A 10965-nucleotide genomic window follows, 5' to 3' on the forward strand; every position below is an offset into this window, starting at 1 on the left:
TGTAATTTATCTAGTTATTTTCCTAGTTGCTTTAAAAATCTTTTTACTATTACCAAGTAGTATATACTCATGATTAAAAAGAAAGAGGGGCGCCTGGCGGGCTCAGTCAGTAGAACATGTGATTCTCAATCTCAGGGTCATGAGTTCAAGCCCCACATTGGGCCTAGAGCTTACTTTAAAATAATAATAGTAATAATAATAATAATAATAAAAAGAGCAGTCCAGAGTATGTATGATCAAAGGTGAAAGTTTATTCTCTTCTCTTCTGTGGGCCTAGGACTCATTTCCCCTTTTGAACCAAATGGGAGCGTGTTTTTCTCCACATATCCCGGAGGCACTCCACGTGGTCCCTCCTCCGGCACCTTGGTCGCGGCCCCGCAGACACCAAGCCCGAGCCCTGGGGCCCGAGCTGCAGCCCAGCGTCCTGCCCTTGCTCTTGGGCGCTGGTGTGAGCCACGTTGCAATAGCACTGGAAATTGGGAAGCGCACCCCCCTTTGGCGACATCCCTCCCAGCTCTCCCGGTGTGGAGACCCATTGCCTGGTTCCTCCAGAGCTCTGAGAAGCACGCCAGGCCCTCTCCCCAGCTGTCCCAGCGCCCCGACTGGGCTCCCCCGCTGGGCTTGCTGCTGCCCCCAGAGCGGTTCTCCCCAAAAGCTCACACATGGCACCACTGAAATGCTTTCTTGATTCGGCTCCTAAGCAAGCAGTCCAACCCAGGATTGGGACGGCCTACCACACGCAAGCCTAGACTCTTCGACGATGGGGCCAGCGTCCCTAGTGGGTGGTGGGCAGCTTCCCCGCACCAGCTGAGCTGCGGCCAGCTTCTCTGGGCAGCCGTCAGCATGCAGCCCGGAGATCCTGCCACCGACCCCACAGCACCCCCTCCCTGGGCTCCTTCCCTCCCGGCTAGGGCTGCTGAAGCCCTGGAAGGACACCTTTTAGCTTCTGCGGAGTGTCACAACCCTTGGCCCGGCAGGTCAAGAGATCTGCGCTTGGGCCAAGTGGAGCTTTCCCTGGGCGCTCCTCTCAGGTTGCCGGGATGCCCTGTGGGGCCTGGGGTCAGGGGTCAGGGGCCGCCCACTTCCTGCGCAGTGTGTAGGCTGGCTGGTCGGCTCTGAGCCTTAGCAGTCCTGCGGCAGGACTCAGAGGTGTCCTCGGTGAGTGCTCATTCCCAGAGAAGCTACAGGCATGCTCGTGACCGCCTGGTGTCCACCGTGCTGCGTAGACCGATCACAGCCCAAACTCTTCCTTTTTGAATCCGGCCTGAGAGTGTCATGGTCTTAACATACTAGCAGTCTTCGGGAATCCTAGCCTGTCACCCTCGGATCCAAACTAGGGGCTCCCACGTGCTCCAGGTGGCTCTCAGAAACCAGCCCTGGGCGCAGCTGGCCTGGGTTGCGGGGAAGTGGGCCGTGGGGCCCAGAGCACGCTCGGCAGGAGGCTCTGGCGGAGTGAGCGCCTCGGACAGGCACGTCCCTTACGATCAGCATCACTTCACTAGAGCCTTGTTTTCACTGCCCCTCCTACTCCAGATTGTTCTCGATGTCGGCTGTGGCTCTGGGATCCTCTCATTTTTCGCTGCCCAAGCTGGAGCGAGGAAGATCTACGCGGTGGAGGCCAGCACCATGGCCCAGCACGCAGAGGTCAGCAGCTCACAGGGACCCCAGCCTGTCCTCATCCTCGAGCCCTGTGCCTGTTCCAGCCCGGGGAAGCCAGCCCTGCTGGGGGACGTGACCCCCGGATCCAGGGGGCCTGGGCACGCTGCCTCCCTATTTTGGTTTCTTGTGTCCAGAACCTACTGGTTGAGGGAGGGAGGGGATGGACCTGAGGTGGCGTGTCCTCCACGACGGGGTCGGGGCCTGTCTGGTGTCTTCAGGGGCTGGACAGCCTCCTGGTTCAGGGCGTGGATTGTACAGGTGAGCGGCCTCCCTCTGAGCCCCACCCCCCACGTTTGTGAAATGTGGGCAACAACAGGGTTTCATTTTCTTTTTTTCCTTTTCGTGCACTGAAACCTTCATTCACAACGTTCAGAACCTAAAAGCCACAAAGGGTCAACTGCAGATGTCGCCCCCCCCAGCTCCCTGCTGCCCGGGCCCCCCGCGCGGGAGCCCGAGAGACCTGTGCGGAAGCTCTCTGCAGGGCCCCGGGTCCGAGCGCATGCGCGCCCTCCTCCGATACAGCCCCCCACACGCTGTGGTGCTCTCTCCCCGAACAGCCCGGCTACGGTCTGCGTCCCCACAGAAAGAGCTTCCTCACCCTCTGAGTGGCTACAGGGCATGGCATCCCTTTGCCCCGGGGGGACCGTTGTTTGTTTAGATGCGGTTAGGCTGCTGTTGACCTTTGGGCCACTTGGTGGTCTTTGCAGTACAAACCCCTCCTGCACCGAATCCCCGACACACGTGTCCCCTCTTGCGTGCGGTTACGTCTGTAGGACACGTTCTTAGCACTGGAATCACTGGGTCGGAGGATGCGTCCGAGTTGAACTTTGGCGACTGTAGCAAAGCCTGCTTGTCGTGTCTGCTCCCATCAGTTGTCCTCAAAGGGTAGAGGTGACCTCAGGGCACTGGGGAGCTGCAGGAGGAAAGGCCCGGAGAGAGGGCTGGGGCCGCGGTGAGCTCCCGCCGGGCCGTGGCTGGTAATGGCCGTGGCCAGGATGCCAACAGGGGAGGCAGGGGACTGGCAGGCGTGCGTGGGTTGAAGCCGTCCCCTGAGAGGAGGGGTCTGTGATGACCCATGGTGTAGCTGGGTGGAGGGGTCCCCGTGACGCCTCTGGAACCCCCACCCGCCCACAGGTCTTGGTGAAGAGTAACAACCTCACTGAGCGCATCGTGGTCATCCCCGGGAAGGTGGAGGAAGTCTCGCTCCCTGAGCAGGTGGACATCATCATCTCGGAGCCCATGGGCTACATGCTCTTCAATGAGCGCATGCTCGAGAGCTACCTCCATGCCAAGAAGTACCTGAGGCCCGGGGGTGAGTGTCCCTGTTGGTGCAGGCGGCGGCCCCTGGCCGCGCCTTGCTTGGTACGGTCGTGGTTCTGGTCCCTGCTTGCCTGTGTTGGCAGCCTGGGGGGCCGGGGGCATCTGGGCCTTTAGCCCCGAACCCCGCCCCGCCTCAGCTGGCTGCAGCTTCAAGGGTCCTGGGCCAGGGCGCTGCCTCTGCCGTCTTGTGCCCTGGTGTCGTGGGGACAGCGTCTAGCTGGGCGTGCGGCTTGTGGTAGGTGCAGAAGGTGTTCGTTCTGTGGTGGGCACCTTCCCGGGGAGTCCGCCTTCTGTCTTCATTCCTGGGACTTTGGCCCTCATGCTAGCTTCACAGGCCCCTGAGCTCCTCCAAGCCGGGGAGCTGAAGGAGGGAGTTCGTGTGTGTATGAGGGCGGGCTGGGGGTTCTCGAGGATCAGGGAGCACTGTCTGTGTTGGGAAGGTGTGCCCTCTGTGGCCGCCTCTCTCACTGTGCCTGCCTCTCTGTGCACCTGGGTCATTAGCTGTTCGGATCTACTTACCTGGGTCATTGGGGGCCTGTGCATGGGGGCCTTGGACATCTGCTGGCATGTCCCATTTCTGGGCTTGCTTCGGGGTTTGTATATGTGTCTCGAGTATTTCTGTACAAGCATTGTGTGTGTGTGTGTGTGTGTGTGTGTATGTGTGTGCGCGTGTGCACATGCGTGCATGTGGCCTAGGAGGACCCTGCCCAGGGCAGAACATACGAAGCTCGTGGACTGGCGGCAGGCCCTATGGGGGCCAGGGGATGGGTGGTTCCGTGGGGAAGCACCCACTTTGGTCCTCTGGCCTCCCTGGATCTGGGCTGCAGGGACTGGCCTCAGGCTCCGTTCCTGGAGGTAGGACGTGGCCAGCACGTCCCACAGCTGTGGCGTGTGTCACGGGTGTGCATGTGGAAAGCCAGGCTGCCTGTGGGTTGTCCTGGACCCGCCCTCCTCCCTTTCTGTCCCGGAGGTGGGCTGAGCCGGCTGCGGGTGGTGCCCCAGCAGAGGGGGCTCCTCCTCGGACATCAGCACCAATGGAAGCCCGGCCCCGGCGGTGGCTGCGTGACACTCACGCAGCCGTCAGTGGCCCACCTAAGATCCTGCCCCCAGCCTGCACGCGTGCCTTCACCCCGTCCCCGGATGCGCTTTGGGGGATTGAAGGGAATCCTCACCCCAGCCAAATACCTTGAGGTGCCTTCAGAACAGGGGCACTTTCCCATGATGCCCTAGGGGGCTAGCAGTCTTCTGGCCAGACGGCCTGGAGTGTGGCCTCTGAGCCTGAGTTGAGTATCTCCCCTCCCCCATCCCAGTGGCTTTAGCTGAGCCTTCTAGCTGGAAGAGAGGGCAGATTCCTGCCTCAGGGCCCCCCTCTCCTGCAGAGAAGGAGGGAGGGAGGCCCACATCTGGAGACCAGGTGACCTGGGGCCCTAGACTACCCGAGTTGGGTGGGGCCTCCTGAGTCCTGGCGCTCTCTGCCTCTGGCTCAGCCTCATCAGTCCGTTCGCTGAATCACACAGAGGGAGGACCCTGCCCTCGCGCCCCTTCCCATTCCAGGCCGTGTGCCAGACCAGGGCAGCCAGGTGGCCTACCCTGTTTGCCAGAGCTTGGGATTCAGCTAGATCCCCCACCTAGCCTCTGGCCTCATCTGAGGTCCTGACAGCGTAGCCAAGGGCTCACCTTCGCTTTCTCCAGAGAGCTTTGCTTCACTTTCCCTGGCCGCGCCTCTGTCTGTGGACAACAGCACCTGAGAGACACTGCCTGGCTGACTGAGCACAGGGACCCGGAGGCCTGGCTGCACCCCAGGCATCACTTGCTTGCCCCCGAGGCTTTGGCAGGTGCCTTCCCACCTCCCAGCCCTAGTAATGGAACAGAAGGACAGGACTTCCTGCCTCCCTGGCTGGCTTTACAAGTTTAATGAGTCAATGCATGTCAAGTGTTCATCTTGGCTGGTGGCAAAGAAGGTGCTTAGTACAACTCTGTGTTGCACGAACGCACACGTGAATGAAAGAGAGGCTGGGAAGTCCCAGGCTTGGGGGTCCTGGGGCCATTTGGAAGCTCTGCCAGGCCCTTTGGGATGTTCCACCCTGACACCAGCACCCCTCCCTGCCCCCCACTCCCAGGAAACATGTTCCCCACCATTGGTGACGTCCATCTTGCACCCTTCACGGATGAACAGCTCTACATGGAGCAGTTCACCAAGGCCAACTTCTGGTGAGTGTGACCTGGGTGTCCTGCCTTCTCAGGGACAGCCCGCTTCTCTTTTTCTCCTCATCCTCAGTAGGACCTGAAAGACTTGGGCTGAATGAGGGCCAGCTGGGAGAAAAGGCAGCCTGCTCCACCTGTCTTTCCTGCTGCTGGTGACCTTGCTGTGGGGGATGGGGGCTTTCTGCAGGTACCAGCCATCCTTCCATGGAGTGGACCTGTCAGCCCTCCGAGGCGCTGCGGTGGACGAGTATTTCCGGCAGCCTGTGGTGGTAAGTGGGGGACCCAAGGCACTATTGAAGTTAGCACTGGGTATGGCCCTCCTCTGGGGTGATAAGAGGGTCTTTCCTGTCAGGCCTTGTGCAAGTTGTGCAGCCCTAAGAAAGCCACTGTCCCCACTGAGTTCTTGCTTTGGCTGCTACACAGAACTCCCATATAGGGATGTTGGGAAGAGTGTGGCAATGTGTGTGGAGTGTTTTATACACAGTGAGCATGCAGTACATGCAAACTGCTATTAGATTGATTCTTGGTGAACTGATTTTGATTGATTTTAATTGAGATTTTTGAACTGATACAGACCTATGGTTCAAAAATTTTTAAAAATATATAAAACTGAAGAGCCTATAGGCAAATGGTATTTTTTGTATATCTTTTTGGAAGTTTTATACCTCAGTGTACATATACAAATATATATATGTACACACAAATACATCCATACGTATATAACCTTTTTTCCTCTCAAAATATAGCATAATCAACATACTCTTTTTCTTCTCTATGATCAGAGAACATACACTGTATGATTTCAGTCCTTTGAAATTTGTTGAGAGTGCTTTATGCCCACTTACGTGATCTCTTTTGCTTAATGTTCTGTGTGCACTTGAGAAAAATGTATATTTATCGCTTATTGAGTACAGTGTTATAGTGTCAGTTAGGTCATGCTAGTTAATCATGTTGGTCAGATCTTGTCTATCTACTAATGTTTTGGGTGGGGGGTAGGTTCTGCTTTTCCTATCACTGATTGTAGATTTCCCATTCCTGATTTTTTGCTTTATATTTTTTGGCACTATGTTATTAGGTGCATACAGGTTTAGGATTATTGTATGTTCCTCTTTGATCCTTTTGTCATTATAAAAAAAAATGTTCCTTTTTTTCTCTCAAATAGTTCTAGTTGCCCTAAAGTCCCCCACTTTTCTTTTTTTTTTCCCTGATAGTTGATCAGCTACTCTGGCTTTCTTTTGGTTAATCTTTGTACAATAGATGTTTTTCCATCTTTCTACTTTCAACCTCTCTGTATCCTTATTACTTAAGGTTTGATTCATGTAAGCAGCATGTATTTGGGATTTGTTTTTTTAACCAGATCGACATTTTTTTTGTCTTTTAATTACAACATTGAGACCATTTTACATTTGATGTAATTACTGGTCTTTATGGGTATAAATTTATCATCTTTATGGGGATAAATTTATGGGTATAAATTTATCATCTTTTAAAAATTTTTATTCTGAATATTTCTTTTAAATTGTTTTGTTGTCTTGTTTCAATAAGGTATATATTGTTTTGCCCCACTTGATGTTTTTCACTAGTTTTGGGGAGACTCTTGGGCATTGTCTCTTTAAACAGTACCTCTGCCCCATTCTCCTTCTCTTCCTAGTACCTTTTGTCTCAGATGATTCTTACACTCTCTTCTGCATTTTCCATCCTTTTTTCTCTGATTGCTTCACTTTCGTATTTCATACAGATCCATCTTCCAGTTCTAGTCTTCTCTTTGCTCTTTAAGCTGATTTTCTAATTCTTAATTTCAGTTCTAGGAGCTCATTTTGCTTATTTCTTATTTCAGTTCTCTGAAATTCTTCATTTTTTCTACCTTTTTTCCTCGTATATACTGTAAGTTTCTGGTCACTTTTAATATGTAGGTAAGTATTACGTGTATTTCTGTTTTTAGTCTCCTCGCTTAGTCTTTGGTTCTCACCCTTTGGTTCTGTCTCGTAGTGTACGTGGTTATTGGATGCCAGAATGAAATATGGAGGCTACGGATGATGCTTTTCCTCCCAAGGATTTGTTTTTCTTCAGACAGTTAGCCATATAGATAGATCACATTGGTCCTATCAGGCATTTGACATAGAGGCTGCTTTTCAGATGTGACTTTGCTGGGCTATTTCTTGGCTTTCCTGTAAGGCAGTGGTTTTTAAGCATTTTGGTCTCAGGTGACCCGTTTACATTCTTAAAAATGGAGGATCCCAAAGAGCTTTTGTTAGTGTTTCAGCAATTTATATAGTTTCAGTATCTCTTGGTATTAAAAATTAAGCCCAAGATGGGACACCTGGGTGGTTCAGTCAGTTGAGTGTCTGACTCTCGATCTCACCTCAGGTTCTTAATCTCAGGATCATGAGTTCAAGGCCTACGTTGAGCTCCACGCTGGATGTGGAGCATACTTAAAAAAAAAAAAAAATAAGCCCAAGAAATTAAAAAATATATTTATTTTAAAATAAGCCCATTACATATATGTTAACATAAATAGTATTTTTAAGGGAAAAAAAACGATTTTCCAAGACTTTTCAGTGAGAACCCCAGTTGGCATTTTTTTTTTTCTTAAGATTTTTATTTATTAGAGACAGAGATAGCGAGAGAGAGCATGAGTGGGGAGGAGAGGGAAAAGCAGGCCCCCTGCTGAGCAGGAAGCCCAATGTGGGCCTTGATCCCAGAACTAAGGGATCATGACCTGAGCTGAAGGCAGATGCTTAACCGGGTGAGCCACCCAGGCGCCCCACAGTTGGCATTTTTAATTTGCAAATCCTTTAATGTCTGGCTTACTAGAAGACAGTTGGATTCTGCTTCTGTGTTCAATCAGTTGTGTTATCACAGGTGAGTGAACCAAAGAAAAAGGCAGAAAACATCTTAGTATTATCATGAAAATAGTTTTGACCTTGAGAGTGCTCTGGAAGGGACCACATTTGGGGAACTGCTGCTTCGGGGCCTCGCCTTCCGTGGTCTCAGTGCAAACCTGGTGGGTGCTTCACAGGGCTCCTCGTCCCAGCCTCCTAGCCCCAGTGCACAGCTGAACCTTTCCTTAGTTTTTCAGTGTCTTGTAAGTGGCTTTCTGCTTGATTTCTTTGCCTCTCCGCCCCACCCCACCCCACGTGCAGCTCAGGAGTGGGCACATGCCACAGAAACTGCACGCACAACGTCCACCTCATGTCTGCGTTTTCCTTTTGTTTCGTTTCTTGATCTCTTGACTCCTAGCTGCCTTGGTGACCTGGAGCCCCCATTTTGCTTTCCCCGTCCAGGGAGGCCGCCCGAAGGGCCTTCCCCAAGGGGAGAGGCAGAGGCGGAGAAACGTCTCTTTGGGATCTTGGCTCCCAAAGATGTGGCTGCTGCGGGTGCTCTAGTACTTTCAAACTAGGCTTTTTTTTTTTCCTCACATAGTTCTTCACAGGAGTGCTAGTCTGACATAAAGCCTCCATCATAGCTGGGTGTGGACGCCCGCACACAGTTCTCCAACTTGCTTTCTAACTCAGCAGTTTATCTCAGAGATCCTTCCCCCATCTGTTCTTGACAAGCCTCTCGTTCTTTCTGTCTTTTATGGATGGGCCACTGGTGGTGTAATGAGATGGTTGCCAGAGTGTGTCTGATCACGTGTGAAAGCTTGTATACGCACACATGTATGTGTAGGTCGAACTCCCGGAAGGGGAACCGCCAAGTCTCTCATGTGTAGGAATGGTTATTTTGAGAGCTGTCACCTAATTGTTCTCCATGGTGGCGAACACTTCCTCCTCCCCCCAGCGTGTCTGAGAATGGCAAACTGGTTTTAGCCAAATGGCCTCAAAGCCGTGGCCAGACAGGGAGAGGCAGAGCTCTCCCCTTCACAGCTGGCCCCTGTGCCGGAAGCCAAGTCACACTGTGGTCTCTCCCAGGACACATTTGACATCCGGATCCTGATGGCCAAGTCTGTCAAGTATACAGTGAACTTCTTAGAAGCCAAAGAAGGAGATTTGCACAGGTACCAGTCCCCATACCCCTCGTCCTGAGCCTGGCTCCTGCTGGGGTCTTGGGCCAGCACGGACTCCTTCAGCCTCTGCCCCAAGGCAGGCAGGCAGGGGCCCGGGGACACTGCACCCAGCCACATCCCTCTTCTCTTTCCCTGTGTGGCTTCCCCAGCAATCACTGCCCTTTGCCTTCCAGGATAGAAATCCCATTCAAGTTCCACATGCTGCATTCCGGGCTAGTTCACGGTCTGGCTTTCTGGTTTGACGTCGCCTTCATCGGCTCCATGTGAGTGCGAGAGCGCAGGGCAGGCTGCGTGCTCCTCCCTGCCCCGGTCCGAGGGGCTTCCCTGCAGTTGTGACCCCCAGGCCTGGCTGGGGGCTGGGAGGACAGGATAGGACTCCTCTAGGCAACCCATCCCCCCAAAAGCAGTGAGAGGTCCCCTTTGAGCCAGAGACTGTTGTGGGAGGGGGTATTTATCCTGTTCTAGTGACTGTCCTTCATGGGACCTGGTCTCTGTCTCTTGGCACAGAGGGCAGGGTGAGTGGGCCCCTCATGGCTATGCTTGTATGGGTGTGTGTGTGGGGGGGGGTGTACATAGGCGTGTGACTGGGACGCCTGGGCAGCCAGCCTGTCTCAGCTCCAGGGCCCCAGGGGACCCATCAGAGATGTCTGGGGAGAGCTCAAGGTGCACAGGGTGGTGATTCCAGCCTGGTCAAGCGTGTGCCTGTCCTTGCTTGGCAGAATGACAGTGTGGCTGTCCACGGCCCCGACGGAGCCCCTGACCCACTGGTACCAGGTCCGCTGCCTGTTCCAGTCACCACTGTTCGCCAAGGCCGGAGACACGCTCTCAGGGACATGTCTGCTTATTGCCAATAAAAGGTGGGAGCTGCCACCTGGGGCTAGGGGAGGCAGGGGTCCGTCTCCCCAGCCAGCCAGCTCACAGCCGCCCTCCCCTGCCCTCTCTGCAGACAGAGCTATGACATCAGTATTGTGGCCCAGGTAGACCAGACAGGCTCCAAATCCAGTAACCTCCTGGATCTGAAAAACCCTTTCTTCAGGTACGATGGGCCGGCAGCCTGAACAGGGGGGCGGGGGGGTGGGGTGCCCCTCCTGGCCCGCAGCCTCTCAGCCCTGCCCACTGGTCTGTCTGTGCTGCAGATACACAGGCACGACGCCCTCGCCCCCGCCCGGCTCCCACTACACATCCCCCTCGGAGAATATGTGGAACACGGGCAGCACCTACAACCTCAGCAGTGGGATGGCTGTGGCTGGTGAGCGGCCCCATGAGGGTGGCACCGGGGCGCTCCCGGGGCCAAGCTGGGGCTCTTCTGCCCCGGACACGGCCTCCCACCCCCTGACCTCGCCCTCTCTGTGCACAGGGATGCCGACTGCCTACGACCTGAGCAGTGTTATTGCCGGCGGCTCCAGCGTGGGCCACAACAACCTGATTCCTTTAGGTGAGTGTCCCCCGGGGTCTGGGAGTGGCGGGGTGAGCGGCCACGGCTGCCTAGGGCTTGGGCTTTCTGCACCACCGTCGTCGTCGTCATTACCTTCTCTTCCTGGGGCTCCCGGCGGAGGCCCCGTGTTCCGTTCCTCTCTGCCTCACTCTGCAGCCGCTGCGCCCACCCTCCCCACACCCTAGTGACAGAGCGTGGGCCGGGCTGGGGGCGGTGACGCCGTCTCCCTTCCTTCCTCCCTCCCTCTTGCTGCGCAGCCAACACGGGGATTGTCAATCACACCCACTCCCGGATGGGCTCCATAATGAGCACGGGGATTGTCCAAGGTAACGGTGGGCGG

The 10965-nt window shown here is 54.6% G+C and overlaps 1 protein-coding gene across 2 annotated transcripts in view; it reads left to right on the forward strand.

Moving 5' to 3' along the window:
• CARM1 (coactivator associated arginine methyltransferase 1) overlaps nucleotides 1-10965 on the forward strand; it is a 40050-nt gene that overhangs the window by 27395 nt on the left and 1690 nt on the right. The window contains exons 5-15 of one of the 2 annotated variants that reach the window (XM_026481417.4): nucleotides 1534-1644; nucleotides 2794-2971; nucleotides 5100-5190; nucleotides 5372-5453; nucleotides 9096-9181; nucleotides 9364-9453; nucleotides 9910-10047; nucleotides 10137-10226; nucleotides 10327-10439; nucleotides 10548-10625; nucleotides 10883-10951. In XM_026481417.4, the coding sequence (XP_026337202.2) occupies nucleotides 1534-1644; nucleotides 2794-2971; nucleotides 5100-5190; nucleotides 5372-5453; nucleotides 9096-9181; nucleotides 9364-9453; nucleotides 9910-10047; nucleotides 10137-10226; nucleotides 10327-10439; nucleotides 10548-10625; nucleotides 10883-10951 (1126 nt within the window). The remainder of the gene's footprint in view (nucleotides 1-1533; nucleotides 1645-2793; nucleotides 2972-5099; nucleotides 5191-5371; nucleotides 5454-9095; nucleotides 9182-9363; nucleotides 9454-9909; nucleotides 10048-10136; nucleotides 10227-10326; nucleotides 10440-10547; nucleotides 10626-10882; nucleotides 10952-10965) is intronic. The other variant, XM_026481418.4, reaches the window with a different exon arrangement.

Source organism: Ursus arctos, unplaced genomic scaffold (assembly GCF_023065955.2).
Source record: "Ursus arctos isolate Adak ecotype North America unplaced genomic scaffold, UrsArc2.0 scaffold_14, whole genome shotgun sequence".
Taxonomy (NCBI): Eukaryota; Metazoa; Chordata; class Mammalia; order Carnivora; family Ursidae; genus Ursus; species Ursus arctos.